The sequence below is a fragment of the Opisthocomus hoazin genome, chromosome 4, assembly GCF_030867145.1.
Source record: "Opisthocomus hoazin isolate bOpiHoa1 chromosome 4, bOpiHoa1.hap1, whole genome shotgun sequence".
Lineage (NCBI taxonomy): Eukaryota > Metazoa > Chordata > Aves > Opisthocomiformes > Opisthocomidae > Opisthocomus > Opisthocomus hoazin.
Window position 1 is genome coordinate 4,032,461 of NC_134417.1, and position 26,606 is coordinate 4,059,066.

The 26,606-nt window shown below is 45.4% G+C and overlaps 3 protein-coding genes across 9 annotated transcripts in view; 1 reads left to right on the forward strand and 2 right to left on the reverse strand.

Moving 5' to 3' along the window:
• The window catches only part of INPP5D (inositol polyphosphate-5-phosphatase D), a 55,342-nt gene extending 51,895 nt beyond the window's left edge, over window positions 1-3,447 (reverse strand). For both annotated transcript variants that reach the window (XM_075417656.1, XM_075417655.1), the window contains exon 1: window positions 3,262-3,447. In XM_075417656.1, the coding sequence (XP_075273771.1) occupies window positions 3,262-3,395 (134 nt within the window). In that variant the 5' untranslated portion in view covers window positions 3,396-3,447. The remainder of the gene's footprint in view (window positions 1-3,261) is intronic.
• A 5,097-nt stretch (window positions 3,448-8,544) lies between these two features.
• On the reverse strand, window positions 8,545-25,017 carry NEU2 (neuraminidase 2). Of its 6 annotated transcripts, none has more exons than XM_075417671.1 (4): window positions 24,887-24,940; window positions 17,576-17,715; window positions 11,274-11,478; window positions 8,545-9,571 (listed from the first exon to the last, which is right to left on the reverse strand). In XM_075417671.1, exons 3-4 carry the CDS (start codon window positions 11,475-11,477, stop codon window positions 8,633-8,635), a joined length of 1,143 nt encoding a protein of 380 aa, XP_075273786.1. In that variant the 5' UTR covers window position 11,478; window positions 17,576-17,715; window positions 24,887-24,940; the 3' UTR covers window positions 8,545-8,632. The 6 variants fall into 6 exon arrangements, with proteins under 6 accessions (XP_075273786.1, XP_075273784.1, XP_075273787.1 ...); XM_075417669.1 differs by lacking the exon at window positions 24,887-24,940 and adding an exon at window positions 17,962-18,026; XM_075417672.1 differs by lacking the exon at window positions 17,576-17,715 and having other exon boundaries at window positions 24,887-25,017.
• The window catches only part of NGEF (neuronal guanine nucleotide exchange factor), a 53,254-nt gene continuing 48,629 nt past the window's right edge, over window positions 21,982-26,606 (forward strand). Inside the window, exon 1 of the mRNA XM_075417659.1 lies at window positions 21,982-22,157. The gene's annotated coding sequence lies outside the window, so the exon portion shown is untranslated. The remainder of the gene's footprint in view (window positions 22,158-26,606) is intronic.

The following is a 26,606-nucleotide window of genomic DNA, read 5'->3' on the forward strand; positions in this document are numbered from 1 at the left end:
GCTGTCATAATACTCATAAAGAGGTTTTTAGCTGAGGACAGGTAAGATCTATGGAAGAGTAAGCAAAGAAGGGCTGTTGGGCAAGACAGCAGGGAGAAGCACTTCCTAAGATCAGAAGCAGGAATCCTCTTTAGAAGTCCCTTAATTTAGGGCATGTGGATGGAGAAGACTAGGACTCTTACTCCATTTCTACCCTTAGGCTTTCTCTCGTCAGCATCCTGACTGTCAAGTTATGTGGCCCCAATTACTGTCACATTCCAGGTCCTCCCTAAAAACTGGGTATGAGTTCAGAATTGCCAAACCACTGTTCAGGCTGGTTTTGTGGGGGGTAAATACAACATCAGCCTCAACTTAAACATGTCTCCAAGTACTTTGTCATCTCTCCGCCCTCTCAACCAGCCAGAGGAGGAAAGGGGATAAGGCTTGTATTTTCTCTTTCTTCTCCTGCTGTACGTGTTTTTACGCATAGGTGATAATGTGCATATTGGGAGCACCTGGAAATCCTCAACAGGACTGCCACGCTAGGCATGGTGCTATGTGCACCCTGAGAGAGGCCGTCCCCCCAGGGGGTTGGAAATGGCATGTCACAGGCAGTGTCCTCCGAGAGGGATCCCAAAGCTGCAGCTAGCCTTTGAGAGCTTCCCTAGAAGCACTAATCCTGCAGCCATTCACACACAGCCACCAACAGAAGATCCCCCCGAGAAACGGTACCAGTTCCCGTGCAGCACTGTGAACGCTAAGCAGGCTCTCTTTGATTTTGGGAGCTAGAGAGCCCTTTTCTTGTCAAAAAACTGGCAGATCAAATGATCCAGGCACAGAGAAAGGAGGAGGAAAATGGCTTTGCTTCTTGCCTTTTATGGGGCAGGGTGGCCAGTGGAGCAGAGGACAGCAGTGCAGGGGGAGGAGCGTTCCTTCTGCATTTGCCGTTTCACCTCACTGCTAAGTTAAAGGCAGCTGCTGTAAGTTTCAGAAAAAGAGGGAAGGCATGCTTAAAAGGCCCTACAAATACACCTCCCTTACTTGTCTATATTTATACAAACCCTATTTTCCTAAAGCAGCTCTTCAAGAAAATCACTATTTTATTCCATGATATAATAATAAGTGCTTTTGCTGGATTTTGACTGATCTGCCCAATAAATATTAGAGCTTTGTATAATACGACACTTCTTTTTCAGAGCAAATTTCATGGTTTTTTGTTTTCCTTATCTATACACAGTTGACACTTTCTCACTTTCAACAGAATTCTTTTTTTGTGAAAACCTTTTGCAGTCAGGCTTTCAATTCCCCCCTCTCCATTCTTTGTCTCCAGCCTCTCTGTTTTTCGAACAGAAGGGACTGAAGAGCTCAAACTTCAAACACTTTCCAGTCAATAACACAGCTGAAACTGATACATCTCTGAGGAAGTTTTCAGCTTCAGCAAAGCTGCCCATTTTGTCAAGATGACATTCAGAGGGAAAGACTTATTCACCACCTTTAACCCTTTCTCTTCACAAACTAACTACAAACCAGCATAAGCTGAAAGCTTGTTAGGTACTTTGACAGACATTTGTGTGACATTTCTTGGGCTAATTAATGCCAGCCCTTTGCACCACAGATCTGGCTGCTCCTGGCTGACCAGGCGGGGAGCTCCCCATTTCTTTAATCAAGCCATTCATGTTAGTCACCTCAGAATGGATTTAAGAACCTTTGGCTCCCGGTTCAGAAAATCCTGGTCATGATATTGTTTCTGTTTCCTGATCCCATGTCTCTCAAGTCACAAAAGGCTTTCAAAGTTGGCTGCGTTAACATTTACAATGGAAAAACTTATGCAAATGCATGTTAGTAGACATTTTTACAGCACCTTCTCTTTCTAGAATCCCCACCATCACTCTGTAAAAAATATTTTGTGCACATACTGGTTACAAGGCAAATCAAAGCAGTCATACTAAAAACACTCAGTGGAAGCAACAGTCTTCTAGTAAAATGTTGCCTGACTTGCAACTTGGGCTCTCAGCCCGTGCTACGTGATTGCCCCTCCTTCCTGCTGCTTGTCCTGGCTATTCATCTGCAGCCGCCCTTCTTTCTCTGCTTGCTCCAGAAAGACAAAACTCTTCCCCACGTTACACAAACATCTCAACAGGCAGGCACAGAGGCTCTCTGCACTTTGTGAACACCCCCATCACCCAACCACCGATCTCTGACAGTCCAACACCTATGCTTACAGGGCAGTTACCCAGCCCTATGCTGTTCTGCAGATGAATCCTCTGCAGCAGACTGTGCTGTCACCAGAAGTCTGACCTCAGAGACAAGCAGTTAGACCAGAGCTATATACAGCAGCACCACCTTTACCACTGCAAGAAATATACTTTCAGAAGGAAACTACACTGAGGAACCTGCTTGTAATTTAATGTGGGGGAAGGATGAAGTAAGTTTTATTAATCTGCTGCACAATGGCAGCAAAGATGATCTGACAGGCAGAACAGGGTCCCACAGAGGCTCTCTTCATCTTTCCTAAGCAGAGAGCAACTGTCTTCTCTCTCTGCAGTGTAAAGTCAAATGCTTCAGACTTCACCTACTGACTTCAGTCTCCTCTTGCCCCTGCACTCCTGCCACCAGGAATAACACCTGCCCCTCACAAACCCAGGGCAGGAGGCCTTGCTTTCTGCTCCCAACCAGAATGGCAGGGTCAGGGCTGCCAGCAATTCTCTCGCTGTTTCCCACATGAAATATTTACCCCATGAGCCACATTAATGATGCAGGTAGAATCACCGCTGTGCCGGGTGTATCATGCACAGCTCCAGGAATTATTCAAGTCTTTTGCTGAACGGGACACGGCATTGTACAAGCAGGTGGGTCAAACACACACTGAACCAGAGCAGGAAAAGTCCCTGGGAGGGTACCAAGGTCAGTACTTGAGTTGTTAAGTGTAAAAGCCTGACCCAAGTTGTTAATAGGCTCAAAGAGGTGAAGAGGTTGTTTTCTCTCATAGCACAGCCACAGTAGTATCTTCGATTATTCTCTCCTTTTGAATCAGGGGCAAGAGCAGCGTGAGCAGTATAGCAGTAGAATAATATGGGTTTGTTCAGCCTGGCCCTGTTCCCAACCCTTCCCTACCCTGTGGCCCAGTCAGGTGAAACCAGCCATGCCCCGATGCGGGCTGCACCTTCCCAGTGGGTACAGCGGCTCTTTGCCTCTGTGCTGGAGAGGACGCAGCGGGTAACACCCTGCACAAGCGGGGACAAAAGTGTCTGCGTGAAGCGCGAGGTTGAAAGCTGTACTTACAGCACGCAGAGCGCATATGCCGAAGCAATTGACTCACTGGCCCGCACAAGGAAGCTGCCATCCTTGCCTACTTTGGAGAGCAGGTCTTCGGCTCTGGAGCGAGTGATGTTGCCGTGGTACCAGCACTGATCCATCGCTGGAACTGGAGGAAACCTGAATGCCAATCCAGGAGCTGCCAGAGCTGCCTGTGTGTCTGTGTGTAACGATCAGGCAGCTTCAGCTCACCAGCTTCCTGTTTCAATAGTACAGAGAGGGAAAGGAAACTCAGCCGCGGACAACTTCCTCAACTCAAACAGCTCAGAGAGTGAGCGTGACATGTTCCTGCAGCCCCCGCTCTCCCTCTTCATGCTGCAGCTGAAGTGACTAGCAAGCCCATGTTCCCTGCCTTTCCCTCCCCCTTTCTGTCCTAATACTCTGTATCAAAAAGTCCCAGCCGGGGATCCCTTCTGCTCCCGCACCAATTCAGTCCCCCAGGCTTTGGTGGCCTGCCACCCCATTTATGATCACTCGCCAGACCCCTTGAGTTGCCATCTTTTTCCTGTCTGTCTGCCCTACCACAGGTCTCCATGGGGAATAAATAAATCCCAGACTGATCAGAAACACATTGTGCATTAGGATACTTAGCACTGACTGCCCCATTCCTGCCTTGTCTAGTCCAAATCTAGCTAGGTGTGAGGAAGAGACTTTAAAGAACTGAAAGAAAACTATCCCTGCATGTTTCCATGCAGAGAAACAGACTTAGAGGCTGATTTTCTCTGTGTGTATGTGACCGAAGATCCCTGTCAGCTACTGTGAGATGGATTCAAAGATCTTTACTACTCTAAATCCCCAAAGGTGGGATGGAGCCAAAGCCATTTCTGGCAACCTGCGTCAGAGAGGGGAGAACTGGAGCTTTCACTTCCCTTTTCTTTGTCTGTACATCTGCCCCTTGTCTGTGCTGTGTTGCATGCTTGGTGCTGGATCTCCAAGGCAGAGCAACGAGGGGCACATTTGCAGCAAGGGCATTGCTACAGGGGCACTGCCTGCATGGCAAATTTGGTTGCCTACCCCGTAACTCCAAGCACTCTGCCTTCAAAGGCAGCACTTCTGCACATCCACGTTTGAGCTACACCTAAAAGCAGCAGTGGAGCTGGAACTCTGCCTGGGACTCCGAGTACAGGGGGAGGGTCCCCAGGAAAGGCACAGGCACTGCTAGCCCTGCGCAACCCTCATCTCCCAGAACCAGGGGAAGAGCTGGAACCACAGTACCCGGATCACACACGGAACGCTGCCCTGTGCGCAGCACGGACAGCAAGGCAGGAGAGAGCAGCCTATCATCGAGTTGGGAGAGACTAGAATTTGTGGGCATGGAGAGGGAGACTGAACCAGTACAGCCCAGTATTCATCCCTGCCTGCCTTCCTGGTGCTTGCCGTTATCCAGACATCTGCTCTGCAGTGACCAGCTTAATGTCTGCCATTGAAATTAAACTGTGGGCACCAGCAATTCAAATTTGTGCGGCCAGCATGGTACCCTGCTAAATGGGCGGAACGGCAACGTACAGGGCTTCCTGTCCACGCTGAGCAAGCACTGACCAAAATCAGCTCAGCTGAACCTGCCCTTCAGCATCACCCCAGACCCACACAGGAGTCAGGCTCCCATGGGTTCAGGTGCCTAAGTGGCATCAGATGCCGAATGCCACGAAGTGGCTCTGCATGGACAGCAGCTGTAAGCTCTTGTAAGCTACTGGGTGGTTACAAATCCTATTCTCCCCATAGAGAAGAGTGTCTGCGTATGGCAAAGGGACTGTGCAGCTCCTTTGATGGGCCTGCCTGGCCATAGTGTGCTGCTAGCCTCACCTGTACCAGCTCCTTGGGATTTCCAATACTTGCAGTAGCTTCTCTGGAGCACAGCTGCGGCAGAAAGCAGAACAGCTCTGAACGTCAAATCACTGCTTGACCTCACAGTCCTCTTCAAGCAATGGACCCACACGTGGATGCAGAGTGGACAGAGCTGCTGCACAACATGGGTTTTGCTTGAATGAAACTGTGTTTGGAGAGCTTCTCCTCATCTACTGCAAGTTAGCACAAGGTAACAGAGAGGTACAAGCCCTAGTTAGATATCTGAGACTGATTACCTGTATACTTAATTCCTATCCATCCTGCCACCAACTTCAGTTTTTAGCAAGCTGCTGCTATTTCCTTCAAATCTGTGAATCCCCTGTCCAGCCAAACACAACTCCTTGACTTGGAGACAAACAGGGGATGAGATCCAAAACCAGGTGATGATTGTGGCAATAAGATGTGCAGGCTGGCTTCTGTGTGTATTTCTTGGTTCCAGTAAAGCACAGCACAGGTCTGGCTGCTGAAGAGGTGAATCCTGATCCCCTAACATCAATAGCAGTGTGATCCCTCATGGCTCATTCGCATCTCTGGCTGAAGAGGAAATGGCATCTGTTTTACTTCTGATGGTGCTGGTCTGCAAACTCCGGAGCGCTGGAGAAAGACCGATCCCTGCGTGGTCAGCACACGAGTGCGCAAATATCCTGAACTACCTCATTCCCAAAGGACAGCAGTAACTTCTGTCCTGCACAGAGACAAGTGGCTGTCCTGCAGCAGATACTTAAACAATTCGTTTTCTTTCCATTTGTGCCTGTGTCAGAGAAGGCTGGTGAGTAGATCTGAGGAAGAAGAGATTAGAGAAGTTATCTAGAGGGGATCTGGAGTGTTTGCCGTAGAGGGGGAATGCAGTGATCAGCCTGCACCAGTTACATGCCAGGTGATACGGTGCTACTACAAACGTAGCCAGCACAGCCCTAAGGTCTCCGTAAGAAACAGGACACGCTTTGAATAGTCTATATTCTTGTCCCACGGTTGGGACAAAGCACTGTGCAAGACCTTCCCTCAAAACTAAAGAGTAATAGGTACATCTGTCAGACAAATCCAGCTCAGACTCAACAGAAGCTTTTAGATAACTGCAGCAGCAGCAGTATTTCATTTAGAGTTGCTTGAGAGAATGAGGCCACAGACCAAGAACTGGGACATGTTTTGACGATGGGTAATCAAAAATTGCAGCCTTGGCAGTCTATGGCCAGAGCAAACATTATTTTTCCCCACGTTAGGGTATTACTCCAACCCATCTCTCATACGTTGCAATAAACACTTTATCTAAACTAGGTTTGCTACAGATGTCCAGGTAGTATTGTACCAGCTGGCTGTGAACTCTCCAGGCTGTCAAGGACCGGTGGATAAATACTGCCTGCAGCATCATTCAAGATGCACAGAGGTCACCCAAAACCCCCACATATATCCAGCGTGCACAGCGCATCAGCAAGAGCACTGCCAGACTTGGGCAGATGAAAAGTTCTCGAATATATTGTTTTCATGTCATGAAACAAAAGTATTCCATAGCGTGCCTGATGAGGGAAGTTAACTCTACAGGACAGCAGCTAGCTTTGCTGAAGTCTAAATATAACATTCCCTCATTAGGCATCAGTAACAAGCTATTGGCCACAAAGGTGTATTTAGACTCTGGCCTGCATCTCAAGAGCACATGACTAATACCCACAAAGTACTGGTTAGCCGAGCCACTCTGCGCTACTCCAGCCCAGCACGTTACTGACTTGCGAAAGGCTCGGCAATCTACAGGTGTATTTGTGAAGGCCATGAGATCTCTTCACTCCCCTGATACTTGCAGCCTCCAGGTGCCCTGAAACAAACTTAGACAGTGAGAAAAATCAGGGCCCCTTCTCCCACTGCTCCTGAAAGCTCTCAGAAATAAAAGGCAAGGGTGGGGATGCTGAGCAAGCAGAGACTCGCAGATCTGAGCGGTGACGGTACAAGGGATCCTATGGGACCTGTTAGCACTCCCCAAAGGGCATGCATTCCGAGTATGTTCTGGAAAGCAGGTATTTTTCTTCACCAATAGAGCAAATGAGCGTATTTTCCTTGGAGCCATTCCACGTGTGCACACACACAAAATGCAGCACACATCAAACAAGCACAGACTGGTTCATAAAGCAGAATTTTGTCCAGAGTCATGGGTAAAGCTTTCCTACCTCCATCTGCTCTGACACGTCTCCCTTGTTACCCATTCATTTCTGGTCACTCCCAGCATAATGCCTCCTTTCAAATCACACTGTAGCCTCAGAATAGTCTCTCCCTCACCAAAACTGGGGCTGTTTCCTTCAGAGACCTGCTGAAAATCTGTCTACTTTAGCAAGCCTTCCAGCTTGAGCACTCTCATGCTGCTCTGGGCTCGGTCAGGTCCCCTTCCTCTGACAGCTGTGCCTTTGCAATTTGCTAAAAGTGGGGCAATGTTATTTGTTTGACACACTGCCTCATGTCCCAATAATACTCTGTAATAACAACAGCCATGCTTGCAAGACACTGGGTTGTCAGCGATAAGAGCAGTTGCTGTGTGGATCATAGCTCAGCACTTGTGTTAGAAAGACCAGCCAGCATTTCCCCTCCTGACTATAAATTGGGAGCTCCCTCTGCAGACCTGTCCCGATCCTGCAGTTTCGATACTGGCAAAATGCCATTCCTGCCACCTGCCCTGTCCCCAAACGTTCCTGGTGTCCTGCCATGGGTCCTGCTGTCACTGTCCATGAAGATGGAATAGCTGGAACAGATGAGGCTGTGGTTTTCTTGCAGTGAGAAACTGCGGCTTCTCAGTGCAGTGTAAGCAAAAGGGCAAATCAGCAAGAACATACAGCGTGGGAAGCAGGGAGAAGGCCAAGTTAGACAGAAGTCCCTGGAACACCTGGAACTCAGCAAGGCAACCCCAAATCCACTGCAGAAGGGGGTAAGGAATATCCCAAGAGCAAGGCATCCCATGGCCTTGCTTGAAATGAGAAGACAGCAAGCCCTGAAAACTAGAGTGGCCAGCAAGTCCTACACTGACTGGAAGAAGTGAACCTAGCCAGAGCCAAAGCAGTTTTCTGAAGAAGGCAACTGCAGATATAGCGCAGTAAGCCCAGCGTCCCATCTAACACTTTATCCACAGCTCACTAAATACAGCTCAGCATCAGTTTGCTGCCCTCTGTTCCCACACAGTCCCTATGCTGCCAGCACACGTGTCCCTAATCAAGTCTATTGGAGGCCTCAAGGCGAGAGGCCTTATACAAAGGTCATGCTTGTTTTGAACACATGATGTTTAAGATGACAACCAAAGGGAAAAGTGACAAGGGAGAACAGGCGACAGAAAACTAAACACATGTTTGGTTTTAGTACGTTTAATGGACTTCGTAATCTACAGACACCACAAGCCAACGCCAAACTGAGGGCGCAGGAGGAGTACAAAAAACCCTTTGCTGAAAGATGAGAAGTGACAGCGAAAAGAAGTATCAGCAAAGGTGGTTTTCAGAGGGATGCTGATGGAAAGGCTCAAGACTCAGCACTCCGATGGAAAGGCTTGCTTCAAAGTGAACATTACAAAGATTATCTCTTCACACTGTTGGTGGGTCCCATATTCAAAGAGGCAGGAGAACAAGGGTGAGCCATCTGGCCCAACCCCCATGTACTGCAGATCCGAATAAGCACATAGGCCCTTGAAGAGGATGCTCGGTTTTGTCCAGTGTGCTGGATTTAAAGGGCTTTTGTTGAGGTAAATTCCTAAATCTCTTCGACCCTTTGGGTCTGTGGGATGAGCGTAGAGCAACCAACTGTCTTGGCATCTGGCATCAGCGGGAGGTGGGAATGCAGTAACACTTCCATGACATCCAGAGGGAGGTTCTACTAGCATTTCAACCCGCTGACCTCCCTCAAAGTCCACCCCGTGGTTGTAGCTGACAGCCTGGATTCTGGCTCCCCTGCTGCTCCGTGCATTGCAGTAGAGGACCTTCCTGCCACAGGTGTGCACCTCTGCTACCTGGCACTCCACCGCGCTCTCCTCCCCCACAAAGTTCCCCATTTTCCACGTTATCCCATGGTCGGAGCTGATGAAGCAGAAGGCATGAGGGGTGGGGTGTTGCTTAGGGTCCAAGATACGATAGGCATAGGCAGGAATCACAAGGCTCCGAGCCTCGTTGAGCAACTGTAATCCATGACCTGGCCCCACTGCAAAAGTGGCCCAGTTCTTGTACTCGGTGCTGATGGTACCATTGGTGACATCCTGGGCAGTGCTCCAGGTGCGTCCTTGGTCCATGCTAGTGACGTAGCAGAGACGTACCAGGTTGATCTTTGTCCTGAGCTGGTGCTGCTCAGAGATCTTTCCTGGGATGGCTATGAAGAATAGGATCAGTTTCCCTGAGACCTCATCGTAAACAGGACAGGGGTTCATAGACCGGTGGCCGTTCAGCTGCGCACTGACAATGGTCTCCATGCTATTCCACTGCCAGGGCCCGTGTGAAGGGAGACAAGAATGAAACACACTGTTACGTATAGATACACATTACAGTGTAAAGATGCCTGGATAAGAGTTACAGAAGAGAAGCAAGTTAGTGGATAGAGCAAGAAACAGCAAGACAATATACTGGCATCGCCAGACACAAGTGAAAATTATTTGGATGACACAATGCACTTCAAACAGGTGGGCTATGTCCTTTTTAACTACTACTCACTGAGGAGCTGATAGCTCTGTGTCTCAATGCAGCTAATGTTTGATAACACTCCAAAAAACTGCAGTAGCTGAATTTTCAGAAATTCTCACAAATATATATGTATGTGACACACACACACATGCTCAGTGGTCAGCGTGCTGGTACAGACAGGGTGCTATGACAGTGTTTCTTAGGAAGTCAGCTAGATAACTGAGCCATTTTCAAGTATCCTGGATGCTGACAAATTCCTTTCCAGTCAGACTCCTATTCCTCCATTTTGATTTGTGTGTGAATGGGCTTCCCAGCCTACACTGAGGCACCTTGCTAGAGCTGATTGCGTGGCTTGACACAGTCTGGTGTGGAAATTTGAACCTTGAGTTGTCCAATGCAGAAAATAGGTCACGGAGCAGGTATAACTACCCTCCAAGCCCTGCCTTTCTTTAAATTAATAGCACATAACACAGTCATATTTCCACCACTAACACTGCAATTGGAAAATTATTCCTACATAGTGTTACTGGCTTGGTGAAAGAAGCAACGCTTTCCAGTAAGATTGTACTAATTAGCTTTTCTACCCTGACTTGCTGATTACCCTTTTTGGTTATGTCTTATCTTTGTCTATTCAACCAGTATTAACTTTTTTGGAATATTTAATATTTCCATTTTAAGAAACTCCAGCACATGAACACAAATTATTAAGTTTATGACCAACCGAGCCCTACTTAACTGAATTACAGGGGGTTACACAAGACATTACCTGAATGGTATGACACTGCAGGTGCGCTGAGAGGCTGCTTCTGCTAAGCAGACTCCAGCTCTTAAGAGTCTATAATCTAAGACAACCAGTCACCAATGAAGGATTGGAACAGAAAAATATAATTTTATATACTTTTTTTCCCCTGAGACACTAATGCATTTTCAAATTCAAAAAATTATTATAAATAGAGTATCCACCACCCCCAGTCACCCAGCAAAATAACTGTTAATAATAACTCGTAGATTAATAAGGTAGCCAATTCACTGGCACAGACAAGCCAGATGACACCTTTTTTGCGTGGGGAGACTAGCTGTTCTCAGTTGTTTTTTAAACCAGAAATTAGTCCTAAGAAGATGAGGTTTTAAAAAAATAGTCACCAAGTGCTAATTCACTCCTCCCTGTCCTTGTGCCACTCCCCACTTGTGCCTCTCCTCCACACCTCTGCTGTTGCAACAGGACTTTTGTCCCATCTCTCTATCTGCTTCCACAGCTCTGCAACGATGGGTCAAAGCCACCCCCAGAAAAGCTGCTGCACCTGCCTGCTTCAGTCCCCCTAACAGCTGCCCAGTCCTGGGGTTGCATCTCAGCAGTTACGACACATGCACTACTTATAAGCAGATTTGTCTCCCATAACTGGGGAGGAGAAGCTGCCCTCTCCCTATGTCGAGAGGGCAACCACACTCAACTCATCTGGGGACAAGGAGGCAGTCTCCCCCACTTTCTCCCCACACGGGTACCTGAACGTTGTGCGTGGTTGGGTCATACACGCCTCTGCGCATTGCGATCAGCTTGGCATGTTCATCCACCACATCCTCTCGTTCCTCAGCAAAAGCCAGGATGATGCTGAAACGCGGCAGGTAGAGCAGGGCTGGAATTCGATAGCTCCAGGTACCGTTCTGGAACAACGTCTCTTGCTTCAAGACAGGAAATGAAGCCATCATGCTAGGGAGAAGACGACACAAGGCATTGCATTTTGACCCATCCTTAGCCCTGCAAAATGTGACATGGCACATTCCACTACATTTTGCCCTCCTTGCTCAGCGGAACCTGTCCTGCATTGAAACACAATTTCTGCTGCTTTCAGCTTTGTCTTTTTCTTGTGCTTTTCCAACGAGAACCCACGTGTTGCATACTAGCAGGCAACACAGACCAGACTTACCCCAGGAACAGCCTGGCTGATCTTACTGGAATGACGTCAGGTAAGTACACTAAATACAGCTAATGAAAAAGCTGTCTGTGGTTTGTTTTTTTTTCTTTTTAATTAAATTCACAGGCTGGAATTTTTGTGGGTTTGCTTTGTAACTCAGAAGATTGTTGATAATCAAACGTTATAGTATTTTCCCTCAGAAGACCATTACCGACTTTGTTGATGGTGTTTCCAAAACCCAGCACAGAATACTGCTTTGCCAAATATGAGCTTAAAATCTCATACAAATGACACAGGCAATCCCTGACCCCAGCTGTGCCCCTATTTGAGGATGTTAAGCACTGAGCATGAGAAGAGAAAGAAAGAGAACATCCCTTCCCCCATAAGATTAAAGAACAGTCTGAATGATGTCCTACCGCACTGGGTGGGACTTCTGGCCAGGCAGAAATCTTGTCATCTGTACAGTGACTTAAAAGTAACATTAAGAAGGCAAATGTGAAGGGCCATTTAGGGAAGCTGCCTCTATGTAACTGGTCTGTGCTATGCCCCCACATAGTCTGTCTGGCTCTACTCAGACCCACTCTGCCCTCTGTCCTTTTGCACCAAGCCTCTCCTGTGAGCTCATTTACCCTGGTAAAAACCCACTGGCTCGGGGGAACTATGTCTGAGCAGATGCAGGTTGGGGGGGGAATAAAAAAAAAAAGGAAAGAATGAAAAAGGATCTCTGACATGATGCACTGAAGGCCTGAATATCCTCTGCTTAGCAAGAGGAGGGGAATTTAAAAACAACAACACAAAAAATCAAGCCTGAGATCTCTGACGCATTGAGTGGGTAGGATGGCAGGGAGAAGATGACAATACACTATGAGTAAGAAATTAAAATGCCTCCTACCTCAGCTGAGGCAAGACTTGCTGCGCTCTTCGTTGAGGATTCTCCTATTTACCTAAAGCTTGGAAAGCGCTAGAGTGGCTATTGGCCATGTATTGGATCCTTGTGTTTTTGAGGGCTGTCTTGATAATTCAGGACCAGATGGAGGCAAACTGAAGATTGCTTATGCAGCTGAAAAGCGCGTGGACCTACCTGGAGAATAGCTTCCACTCTTCCATATTACAAGAGAAAAGATTATATCAGCCAGCATAACTAACTTAGACTTGGTTAACCATTGTTTTTTTTAAAAACAGTGCTGATTGCCAAGTTATGACAGCACAGATAAGCTGAATTCATCCTCGTCAGACAGGACCATCACATTGTTCTCTATCCAGATCCATAGCCAGGCAGCAAGTATTCAAATATCCCTTGCTTTCACCTTCCAGATGCTATAAATATCAGTGAGGCTTTTGAACTCGCTGCACTGGTCAAAACGGTCTGAACTGCACTGTTTTAGCTAAAGCCAGCTGTACAGACCCCAGCAAGCCACAGCCCCATTGCCACTCAAATGCAAAGCCACTGGAGACAGAAGTCTTTCTCCAAAGGGCAGCAGCTCCCTCCTCACTGTCACTGACGATACGGCAGTCTGAGCAACGGCAGCAGCACTGCTACTACACAGAAATGTTACCACAATTCGATCACAGCTATCCATGCAACAACGTGAAGAAAATAGGAAGACCTTCCTAGAACAAATAACTGTGCTGTTCACTACTTACCATCACAGATTTGGCTATTTATACCAACCACAGCCGTGGCTGTGTTCTCATGCCTCCTGAAACAGAAGCTCGCTAGAGTGCTTCCAGACTATTTAAAGGGAGATTATTTAAAGGGAGATTAGTCAGCCTGCCTAGTGCAGCACAGGTTCCCTAGCATTCCTGCTCATGATGCCGTTCTGATATTACAATCCTGCTTCAGGGCAGGACAAGGAGGAGGCCAAAAAAGAAAAGAAAAAAGAAAATGAACGAGAGAGAGGTCTGGGCTGCCCCACAAAGCCCCCGATACAATGACAAGACACCAATGCCACGGGAGGCTGTGCTGCAGCCTACTGCACCCAAGTCCCTCCTGTATGACCTGGTCATCTGCAGACATCTCTGTCCATGCTCCCAGCCCCGCCGTGAGACGCTCAGTGTGGGTGTCACAACATTCTTCTTTTCCTCTTAGTGCCACATGGCACTGAGGGAAGGTGGGGTGTTAAAAGGCTGGGAATAGCTGCCATAGAAACAAGCCTGAGGTTCCCGGACACAGCACCCAAAACTATAATCAAGGAAAATACTAGAACCAAATGACACTTCCACCTATTCAGACACTAAACAGGGATACATGTGACTATGTGTGTATACACTTATACACACATTTGTATATATACTCCTTACAAACAGTGTGGGTATTATGTCTGTATGCATATATATACACATACACACTATGTATCCATCTGCATAGAAACTCTTCCATCCTTTTTTAAACACACTTACAGTCAGTATTCAGCTGCTTCTACCTTCTCTCTCATGGGTCCTCAAGCAGAGACTGAGTCACAACAGTTTGAGTTTCACACAGAATCAAAAATGCAGAATCTTTAAAAAAGCTTAAAGTTCTTAATATATGTATAAGTGCTGCTTTAAATACTTCTCCAACCAACTGAAAGGAACCCATTTTTCTCTTGATCTCTACCCATTTTCAAAGGCAAGAGCGCTAGCTACACCCTCCTCCATAAGAGAGAAGTAAAATTAGCAAACCATCGACAGGACAGCAAATCGTCAACAGTACAGTCACACAATGAGTGTTCAAAAGCTCATAGTCTAGCACTGCAGGAATTCAAATCATATACACCAGTCCCTCCAAGATTAAATTGCCAAGGGATGCATGTGTCCATGATGCTACTTTGTTCCTAAACCCTTCTGAAATCGCTCTGTCTGGCCTGCAAGGAAGAAGAAGGTGGCAATGTTTCAACCAGCATGATCTAAGGACATTGGCCAGACAAAGTCTGTAGGCCACGACAATATCTTTTGAAAGACCAAGAGCTATAAGTGGGGAAAAAAAGACAAACTTCTGGGGACCAAAGGCCTGAAATACAAGCAGGAGACTGAAGAGATGTACACAAACCGGTAACAATTGCTCAGACCTGTATCAATTCAATCACCTCGGAGAGAAAGTTAGCTATTCTTTTGTGAGGTAAAGGGGTGAGATAGGGAAAGCAGAGTTGATGTAGTAATTTTTTCCTAGGAGAAGAAGATGTAGCTGGTAACCTGTTTCCAGATGACAGAGATGCTAGTAAGGAAAAGTGAAATCTATCATCAGCCATTAAGCCAGTACTCCCTTCTGCGTTTGCTATTTACTGGAGTTTTGAGTTATTTCCCAGGCTTATCCTTGCAGAGTGTCCTGTTCAGGGAGACTGATGTTTACCTGCAATTCCTCTCCAAGGCACCAGGGAAGCTGTGGCACTGAGATCCAGTACCTCTCCTCCAGGCAGAGATGGGCAGACAGGGAGAAAGACGGGCACAGTGAAAACACATAAGGGAAGGGGGGAGTTAAACTGGAGGAAACCATTACTCACAGTCTGCAAGTTAGACAGCTGTAATGATTTCCAAAGCAGAGACTCTTTCCAGCACACCAGAAGAGTCAAAAGAAATAACAGTTGTCAACAAATGAATCTATGATGGATCAGATGCCTGGAAGGAGCCCACGTTGCAGCAAGGCATAGGTGCCAGTAGACACCAAGAGACAGTACTTGTTCCTTCCACTTCTGCCCTTCAAGGCAGCTCACATGGACACGTCTACAGAGCAGGATGAGCCCTTGCACGTTTATTTGCTTTAAGCCTCTCCAAGAAAAGTGACTAAAAAAGATAACATTTCCACTGGCCTCAGCTTTGTGAAAACCTGTCCTTAACATGTTCAGATCCAAACTGAAATAACAGCATGTCTTTAAAAACAAACCAGCAGAAATGAGGTAATATACTGAACTCTATCCCTTTGTCCCCATCAGATTGCTCTGCACGCTGTGCAGGAGCCAGCTTGTTCTTGAAGGAATTCAGATAGATCCCAAACTCACCCATTCAGGGAGGTTTGGGGGGCAAAACAGAAATGAAAAAACCCTAAGAGTCACTTGCAAAACCCAGCTAAAATTCTGCTTTTCAGGGCAAGCACAAGAATCCAGGTCTGGTTGTGCTCTACTCAACATCAGACCTGGACTTCTAGTGTATTCCAAACTTACAAAAGTCAGCTAAGTGCTATGCTGATATACATTTCATGTTTCACTTACAGAAGACACTTCCATTGGGATATTGCACAGAGGTGGGCTAGGAGTAGCCACGTTCCAGTTGTACAGGGCTAAGAAACAAGAGACCCAGTTTGCTTCTAAAATACTTGCTATACAGCGTCTTCCTAAGTGCAAGCCTTCCCTCCTAGCTAAACAGCATGACTGTGCCCATTTCTGCCAAAGCCCAGCATCAGAGCGCTCCACCTCCAGCCTCCTTATGCCCCTAGACCAGATCCTGCACTAAATCTAGGCCATAGGATTTCTTAACAAGCCAGACAACACACATTTATTTAGTTCAATAAATCACGCTTACTGTAAAGTCAGAGAGGAGAGCTATCAGCAAGACCTGCCAAACAATAAACTTTAAACAATCTAAAACATTCCAAATTCAGAAGGCACAAAACTGGAATTACTTTAATGCTGCAGCCAATTGGAATAAACTTTTTAACCACACTAGAAACAGAAAGCTTTTCTTGTGGTAGAAGCTTCACACCGCACTTACAAGGGGATTTTCAGCCTCCCCAGTACATGCTTTCCTAAACAATCAATCAAGTTCTGCTTTTAAAATGTAGTGGCTCCTGTGCCTTAAAGTGCAGGTTTTCTTAGCTCTAGAGAGGAATTACATGAAGCAGCAATATTTTTCTTAGCATGTGTTTAGTGGAGGAATACATAAGCTGCACTTGTACTTGAACCTACAAAATTTTGTATTTGCCCTTTTTAGTTCCAAGCAACGTCCATCGTTATGAAAAAGTTTTTTTTAAAAACAAAAAAAAAAAAAAAGAGAAAGGAAAAAAAAAAGAAAAATAAATACCTCTTTCACTCTGTGTCTCCTGGAAGTCACGTCAAAGGAAAAAAATAAAAACAACAAACCAAAAAGCACTCCTACTGGATTAGATAAAAGGGAGGCTCTCCACACTCTCTACCAACTAGAGCCCAACCTGAAAAATTATTTGTATTGGCAGCAATGTCGGCTGTCTCAGATCCCCAAGAAAAGCTAGCGTGTATACACAAGCTGACATTTAAATAGCAAACCTGTTTTGCATATAAGGGGAGGTTCCATGTGAGTTGGACAAGCACTAGGGAAAGACTTTTAAATTATCATAGTAATTAAACAGCATATTTCTACCTGCATGGAGAGCACTGTGGAACAGCTGTTGTTTCTAATAGTTATACAGTTCAGCGTGGCGTCTTATTTCTTGGTCCTTTTGTCCCCCTGTGCTGAGAAGGGGAAAGTTCCTCTGGTCTCAGCATGCGGACTGCCAGTGCTTCCTCTCAGAGTGCTCCTGAGCTCTGGGAAAGTTTGCCAAAAGAACTCAGAAAATAGTTACAACCAGCAGGTGACGGTGCTGTGATAATCTGACATACTCTTCTGCTGGCTCCACACACCTCCAGTCCATCAGCATGCTCCTTCTGGATGAAGAAATGGGTTAACCCAGGAGTCCCCAGGCAGGGGTACAGGAACGACATGCTGGTGCACACAGATACAGCTCCCAGCAGCCTCTGTGGAGGTGTTACCAGGGCCAAACTATCCTGGCAGCTGCAGTCAATGAGCTAATGGGGAGCGCCAGGCAGAGGAAGAGAGGAGAGAGCAGGAGCCTAGGGTCCCAGCTGCGGGAGAAGAGGAGGGCATGACCACTTCTCCCAGCTGTGCCCTGGCTGGCTTAGAGGCAGCACCTGCTAGGAGTACCCAGGCAAATGATTTCACAACTACCTTGTGCTACTGAGCTAATGTGCTGCTGCTGCTGCCAGAGATGACCTTTCCTATCCCATTCCTTGCTGTTTCTCTTGCTTTCTCCTCTTCTCCACTGCGTTTCCATTGCTGCCATTAATGCTTCTTGTCTTTGAAGTGATCTGAAAAAAAATGAACATAACAATCCTGCAAACAGATCTTGCTAGTAACAAAAAAGGAGGAAGAAAAGTCTCATTTGCTGGCAGTTGTGGTTTCTCTGTGCAAGCCAAATAGGGAGTTGCAAAGGTGTGGATTTAGAACCAATCAACCAACCAACCAAATTAATGTAATGCTTATGTATTACTATCTTTCCTCTCTCTCGAGAAATTGTGTATCCCTTCTTGTGCCAGCACTGATGCTCATCTTACCTTGGCAAGCCATCAGAGGATGTCAGTCTGGCAGAAAAAAAAAAAGCGAAGAGATTTGTGCTAGCTCATTGTCCTGGACTGTGTCAGCAAGAGTCAAACAAGCAGCAGGATCTGCAGTAGAAGAGGAAGTGGGAGCATGAACCTGTTGACAGGAGAAACAGACTCACCTCTGACTGGCAGCTAGGCATTATATCAAATTAGCTGTATTGTAAAACCACACCCCATGTTTACAAACCTTGCCTAACTGGGCAGGTAAAGTACTGCCTTAACTAAGACACACAAGACAATCCTGAGAGCTTTTGTATCTCACTGCTTTACCTGGAATCTAACAATAGTCAACATGAGGAAAAGTCGCTCTAGCGACAATGGCGTTGATATCCACCGGACATTAACTTTTAACAGTGACTCCTGGAGAAAATCCAAAGTCAATTAAAACAGAAGCAATTAAGGAAGTAAGAGAGACACTGATGAGGCTGCTAAGGCGCAGTGTGCCAGAAAGCCAGACATGAACGATTGCCTTCTAGATTTCTTCACCTTTTTTCTGCTCCCTGGCTAACAGCACTGTTACTCAGGTGGTGTTCTGAGTCACACACTTTGCTTCTGCAGCCAGAAACCAATAAATGCTCATTTGTTTAATAGAAATCGCCTTGCCCAGCTGCAGCTTAAAACTGGTTGTCCATCTCAGAGTAGAAAGTCCCAAACATGGCTTGCTGTAGTGGCAATGGTTTCCTGCTCTACATTGGCAGCATGCACATGGCAGAGTGGCCGTGCCTCTGGCCACTTCCCATCTCTCCTTATCATCTTCTCCTCCCCAGGCAAGGCCCCCACCTTCCTCTGCAGCCCGCTGGGGTGCCCTGCCTTCGGCCCACACCCCAGAGCAGGTATCAGACATGGCTGTGCACAGGGTAACAGCCTAGAATGGCTAAAACTACTCCCAAAACGAAGAATGCACCGCCTAGTCCTGTTGTGAGGTTAACCCGGGTGAACCCCAGTGCCTGTGTGGGACAACCACGCAGTCAACACATGGGCACCCTGCGGTGCTTCCCCTGCGTGGCCACCGCCGAGCACTGCCAGCACCCAGGCCTCCAGCACTGCTCTTCAGACGCTAGCCCACACCACAGTCCTCTGTCTGCAAAACAGCCTCCTTCCTGATAAAGTGCTTTTTCCAAACAACATGTTGTGTGCTGCAGCTGTTTTACAAAACCATTCCTTGCTAACTATCAAAAATGGATGTCTCAGTGTAGACATTCTAGGTTTGTTCCTCCCTCTTTCCTTTTGGCGTAAATCAAAATCAGTGTCACCGGTGAAGTTTAAAATGTGCACAGGTCTGCAGAGAATCAAGCTCTTCATTTCTATTGTTCCACGCTTACTTCATTGCCCTTATATCTGATTGTTGTAATGAAAACATTTTTTAAAAGGTTAAAAAATGCAAATGGGGTGTGTGGGTGCATTAATAAGAGGATATAAAAATAATGCAGAAGATAATATAACGACAGAATACTGAACAATGGAGCATTTGCATTTGGAGAACCGTGTTCAATTTCGGGTGCCACCTCTTAGGAAAGATATAGCAATAGCTGCAAATGAAGGCTAAGAAAAAGAATTCAGAAGCTAATGCTGTGAGCATATGTGAAAGGAAATCAGCAGGAAAACAAGAAAGTTACACTTTATGAGTGATAGCTAGTCCGTCACAAATGATCAATGTCTACTTCCCGTGCAAAATGTTCAAACTTGAATCCATTGATTCCTTAAACTATTTGAAATGCAAGGCCGGCTCAGGTAATTCAGTATTTTTGCTATGCTATACAGTGTAGCAGCTGTCATCACGCAGCTATAGTTAAAATCTTCCTCTATGGAGTCAGCCCGTGAGAGAAAGCAATTACACCATTTTGCAAATTTTCAGTTAAAACGCTATGGGCTGCTCTCCAGACATTGGGGAATACGGCATCATTTGTAAAGCACATAAATCCTTTAGACCTGGGGTCTGACTGAAAGTCTTCTCTGTCAGGGGAAGAAAAAGAACCAACAAGAAAAAGCCAAAGCAATAATAATAATGAAAGTAACCTGCAAATGCTAATGGCTGAGCTCTTTGGGAAACAGGCTTCACTGGACACGGAAACACCCACCATTTCTGTTTTTATTCCAATTCTAGTTAAGTAAATGAGCCTTTGTGCACATTTGAAACCAGCACTTCACCATCCATATCAGCTGTAAGAGCAACAGGGATGAGGAGCAGGTATTCTTTGGGTTCATACCATTTCACGCTCCATTGACTCCAGTTAAGTTACTTTTGATTTCCATCAGGAGGAGTAAGCAAAGAATCATGCTGCCAGTGTTTCTTTCCCGGTAAACAATAGGCTTTTACAATTTATTTCCTCTCCTTGTGGAACAAATTGGCCAAAGTCCAGAAAATACTTCCTCAACCCAAAGGGCAACAACATTACCCCATAGTGGACCTGCAAGCCTTCTGACACTCCATGGTGAGTTGTGGGTTTGTCACAGGGAAGTGTCCTTACTCTGTGAGAGAGAATGTCCAATAAACAGCCTGCCTATGATACACATTACACCATTTTTCCATTTACTTTGCCCATTTGGAACAGAAAAAAAATAAATATACCTTATTTTTGTAACAAAATGAATGGCACGATCTATGGGAAGCAAAAGAAGAGAGGTGGTGAGATTTACATACAAAAAGGGGATTGCAGAAGCAGGATTTATTTAGCCCTCAAAATAGCAACACTGGGAAGGAGTCACTGGAGCAGTTTAATGACTGGAAAATGCAATAAACCTGGAGTCTCTTGCTTCACGTACTCTGCCAGTGCGAGGACACTCAGATAAGCAAGTCTGAAGCACAAGGCTAGCTAGGTTCACCCTGGAGTAACTCCTGCGACAGAAAGGAGCCCAAATTCCAGTGCATCCCTCATTCCTGTGTTCTGTTAGCTCACAGACCTTGAGTGCGCAGGTCTGATGGTGACCTTGATTAATCATTATAGGATTAATTGCTGACAGCCCTCTGTGCCCAGGCCAGGCCCTCAGCTGATGTAAGGGGACACTGACACTGGTGACCATGAAGCTATGATGACTGACCTCAGATTAACCAAAGATTTACTCAATGAACATTTGGTCTTCCACAGAGTAGGCTGGGCATACAAATGCATTTGAAAAGGAATAGGGTGATGTTGTGACCAATTAAACTATTTTGAGATGAATAAGGCACTTGGCAAGTTCAGTGAACTTCAAAAAGAAAAAAAAATCAAAGGAAAGACTATCATCAAATTCAGCAGGCGACATGATGCTTTTTGTAAGTCATTCAAACTGCAGGCTTAAAAATACCAAGTGAGTTATCCAAGAATGGGGGAAAACTTCTTTCCTAAGCATGGCACTGCATAGGCGTCTATAGGAATTACAGGATTATTTGTCTTCCTTTGAAGCATTGGGCCCTAAACTGCCTGCAGAAGGGGGACATTCAAAGAACAGCAAGCAAGCCCAGTGGAGAGAACAGCAAATGTAAACGCAATGTGAATAAGAAATCAAATTATTTCAAGGAAGAGAATTATAACAGGTGTTTGGATGAACAGATACAAAAAGCCTTAAAACCAGGCTGCCTCTGCTATATCCACTCCAGCGCCCAGGTATGTGAACACACCTGAAATTAAAAAACGGCAACCTAAAAATACTCCTAAACATTTATGTCTTTTCATCTCAAATGGCTGTCAGTAATGCAAAGCAAGAGCAGTTCCTCAGCCAGTGGGCCTTAAAAGTGTAAGCAAATACCATTTACTGTTTCCACTTATTTGAGTTTGCAGATTTGGACCAAAGTTTCACCCAGTTGTTAAAGATTTATATGGGAGGTTTAACAATGCGCTGTCATTAAGCCTTTGGCACAAGCAGTGCAAAGGACATTCAGGGCATGTTTGTACTAACTTATCTGGGTAAAGGGAAAGCTGTTCCTTTAAATTATGTTTGCTGTGACTTTGGAAACTGAGCAAACAAACTCTGAGGGAAACTTTACTCTCAAGCAGAACTGACAGAAGGTATGAGGACTGAAGGACAGGGATCTTCTGTAGGACACACCTGCCACTGGATTCACAACTGAGTTGCAAATCTCTAACAGCTTGGGGGAGTTTAGTCCAGACTTGTTGGACATACCTCATCCTGATGGCAAATGAGAGACTGGTTCAGCCCCAAACTGTCAGGTGAGTAAAATCCTATTCCGGGCGGATGCTAGCAGAGGAACGATCTGAGGAAAAAACCTCAGGCCACAAACAAAGGCACAAGTCCAGTGCCCGAGAAAGAACCGACTTTGCTCTACCAGCGAAGTCACACTGAAGGAGTCCTGTGCAACCCAGACAGAGCACAGCCGCGACACTGTTGAAATACTGGCTGGCGGAGGGGAAAGACACCATTGGCACAGCTTGATAGGCATAAAAACCACCACAGGGAGGAAGCCTAGTCAGAGAGGAGACCCAGCCGGCACAGAACAGGCATTAATATGACCAACTAAACAGCAAACATCCCCAAAACCAACCAACCAAACTGCGTGTCTTTTTCCAGGGGCAGAACAAGTTGTGATTTTTCCTGGCAAATGTTTATGTGAGATCTTGCTTTAAAAAAATTTATAAATAAAATAAAGACAGGAGATGTGAAAACCAGCCTGTTTTCCTCCTAACGCCAGGCTGATCCTCCCCCTTAGCCGATCTTTCGTTTCACTCTCAGGAGACCAGTTGCTGTGTATCCAGTATAGCTGTGAACTCCGTCCCAGCAATTAGGTGTATTTTTAAATGCACAAACAGGGACTCAAATCTCATAAAAACAAACTAGCTCTTGAGATATTATGCTATCAACAGATTCAACCATTACGAAAGAGCTGCCACTTCCAGGTCTAAGTTGAAAGTAGGAAATTGCACTAAAATAAAAAAAAGATTTTCAAATATTTCGCTGAACTTGCAAAAAGGACTAATTGGCTGACATTCATTTTAAGGGATGGACAGAAATTTTATTCAAGTCTGATTTTCTCCAGACTCCAGTTGGGACTGATAAATCCAATCCATTTTAAGACCAACTGTAAATATAGGAGTATGTGTGAAATGCCACAGCAATTGCCAGAAAAGAAGCGCCCAGAGACAAAAAACTCGTTGTCCCACAATGTCATAATTTGGAGAGGACATTTGCAAGACAATGTAAAATGCTTTAACTATATAATTACTACTATCTGTGCCTGAGTATGTGGCCAATGCCTGGGGTTTTCACTCAAATTCTCCTCTTGGAAGTAGCTTGTTCTGTGATTTCCGTAGGTGATTATATCATCATCATTTTTACCAGAATAGTGCCTGGAGGCAGTACTTCATGCTTCCAAGCAACACCCCATGGACGTAGCCCCATTAGATCTCAAATAAGAAAAACTGACAAGACTCAGTAAAGCCTAAAACAACCTAGAAACCTCGTCTCCTCCCTGCCTTCTCTTTCCTAGCCAAAATCACCTTAGAAACAGATGTCTATGAAAAAAATAGGTCTAGCAGGTTACTCAGTAAGCAAAACTTGGACTTCGCTGTTCCAAAAGGGAGCATTTCCTGAAACAATGACCCTTTCTCAGGAGAAATTGCAACCAGCTCAAATAAAACTTAGGGTGAGCAACAGGGAGACCGGGGAACTAGAAATCTAAACAAAATGCCTGCTTTTCCCTCAGGGACAGAAATGTAGGAAATATCAAATGAAAAATAACCAAAAAAAGAGAGAATACCCAAACAGGTTCATTTTTTCTTTAATTACAAAGCTCGTATGAACCTGTCAAGCCATTACATGTCATGCTCTTGTACTTATACTTAGTTCCTGCTCAAGTAACTCAGAAGAAAAAAAGACTACTGGAGAAACAGAGGAGTATTCATAAACTATAGTATACCACTCCCAGTCTAGAGATGGGAACTAAGACCCAGGAAAATCCCCGATGTGCTCAAGATTGCCCAGGGAACTGCAGCAGAGCTGAGAAATGAAATCTACTCTCACAGGATCCGATTCAGTGCCACAGCCGTGAGATTCACCACCCTCATCCCAGCCTTGTTCTTTCCACCCTTAAAAACTGGGGATGAAGAGGGGAGTAACAACTGCTGTTAGAAGGAAAGGTCTGAAAGGGAGAGGTCTGACAATCTTTCACAGCACTTGGGTGAAGTGAGCTACAAAGTTATGGTTGAGGAGACCATGTCAGTTGTTTGACAAAAAAAATTGAGACTTACTGTGGATGTACACGCAGCCAGAGAGCACTGCACGTGTGCCTGTTTTTCTGCAGTGCAACGCAGTCTAGTGCTGGAGCTGGCAAACTGGAGGCAAGTGGGAGGGGGCTTCTGGGTGTGATTGCCTAAGCCCTGAGCTAGTGCCTCAGTCCTAGGAGAGAAGAGACTGCTCTGCACCGGGAGCAGTTGTCCTGTAATCTTCCCCTCCTACCAGGGTCCTCCCCTGGAGTGAAAAACAGCCTTTCTGGAGGGAAAGTTTGCATGGCTGATGCTGTTTGCTGCACAGTTTCCAGAGTTGTCTATCAAGTATTTTTCCTGAGTTACTAAAGACACGTGCGATCAGTAGAACAGGCTATAAGAATAGTATCAGCTCATGTCAGGTTTGAAATTAGCTGAAATTAGCTTGATGCAGTTGACAAGGCTAGCATGGCACAGCAGCACTCCAAACCTGCCTGGCATTTCAAACCAGTAGAAACCAGTCTAACAGGATTCTGGTGTCTTACTGACTTCTGGCTCCCTTGAAGCTATGAATTTGCAAGGAAATTCACCAAACAGGCACTCCTTGGACACTCTCCACCCAATAACCACTGAGGGAGGAAAAACTGAGAGCTCTACTATTCCTTGATCCACTAAATCAGCCCTCTTCTTTCCCTGTTCTATATAGAAGCTTTCAAATAAAAACCCCTTTGAGTTCTTACCTCTCTGCAGTTCAGATAACCACCCATGCTCGTTTCTTCCGTAACAAGTGTCTCATATGCAACCAGCAAATCTAGAAATAGAAGTGGATATCATTATATTTTTCCTCAAGAGGAGCACAGGTGTTGTCTGCCCCAGGGACACTGGGCCTGTCTGCTTACTAATGAGTCCAGCTTGAAAAGCTTCAACCAAGACATCTGCTAACTTCCTCTTCAAAGTATCTTGACATTACTAACCCCCCCTGCTTTCAGCAAGGCATTATGCTCAGGACATTATTTCTCATACCACGTTCTTGACGAAACCATTTCATCGCAGACTAAACTTTCTATACTTGAGTCCTTCAATTTTTTACGTGTAAACGTTATGTTGCATATTCTTTCCATGGCTAGAAGGCTTCACATGATCCAAAGAGAAGAGAACAAACAGAAAGGAACAAGGACTCATAACTCTCATGTGCAATCCTGTAAAGTTGCAGAGATCATCAGGCAGGCTGCTGAGGGTCTTCTCGTACGCTCGCATAGTACATTGGTATCTTGTGCTTTGAGGCTACATCCTGTGAATTGCACCTAGCCCTGAGCTGAGTCATGTACTCCCCCCAGTCTAGGAGATGCAGTGATCTGGTTTTTAATTATTCACCTACCTTCCAGGGATAAGCCTGGAAAACCTCATGAGTTTTAGACCACAGCTACTTAGCAACAGTTTCACTAGTATCTTCTGAGCAGAAATAAGGAATGGGATGGCATCAGGAGCAACAACGTTTCATGATCACCATGACCCCCCAAAGGGGGCTTCCGGTAGAGGGCGTAGTTCTTGTTAGTCTATAGACATATACCAGTGATGTCAGAAGAAAAGATGAGTTTTATACCTTTTACTTCTTCAGATTCTCCCAAAATCTTCAAACAGGGATGTACTTTTACCACTGCATGTGCGCTAATTTAAGAAAATGAATAAAAATAAGCTCAGGTTTTTGTTTAATTAGTTTTAAGAGCTTATAATGAAAACCAGAAGGGCTAGTAGATTTCCGTTTTTGCTCTTCTGTACACTTTAAAAATTAGGTTGACTCCCCCTACAGAGCTGGAGAGCATGTGTGTGTTTATATATGCATATATATGTGTACATATACACATATGTAGAATAGCTCCAGAGGGGGAATTCTCTAACATCTTAGCTATAGCCCATAGCTATGTCTACTACACGAGGCCCAGGAGATGAAGCATGGAACGCAGTCAGATAGGGCTGGACCACTCTGAGATACCTAGATTGAAAAAGTACATCCATGAGCAGAGATGAAAATTGTTAGCGGTATACAAGAAAGCACATATTTTTAATCATTATTTTTGACTCATAAAGAATTGGTAAACAGTCAAAAAGATAAATCATCCCAGCAGCAGAAAAATATGCAGTTATTTAGTATTATTTGTTCAGTATGTATTGATATATTTTAGTTAATTAACACAGAGTAGCTGCTATAAATACTTGGTGTTTCATGCAGAGGGAATTGTGTGAAGGCATGTATCCATTTCTGTTATATGTAAGTAACCATTTATAGGATACACTCATTTTGTGTCTATGCTTACACATGTATGCTTACTTCTACCCACAGAAGGTCGCACAATGCCAGACTTAACTCTGGAAGCATTTTTATATCTACCAAGACCATTTGAGTAATTTTTAACTGTTTTAAATGTACTGGTTTCTCTCTCCAAGCCCCATTCGCCTGGT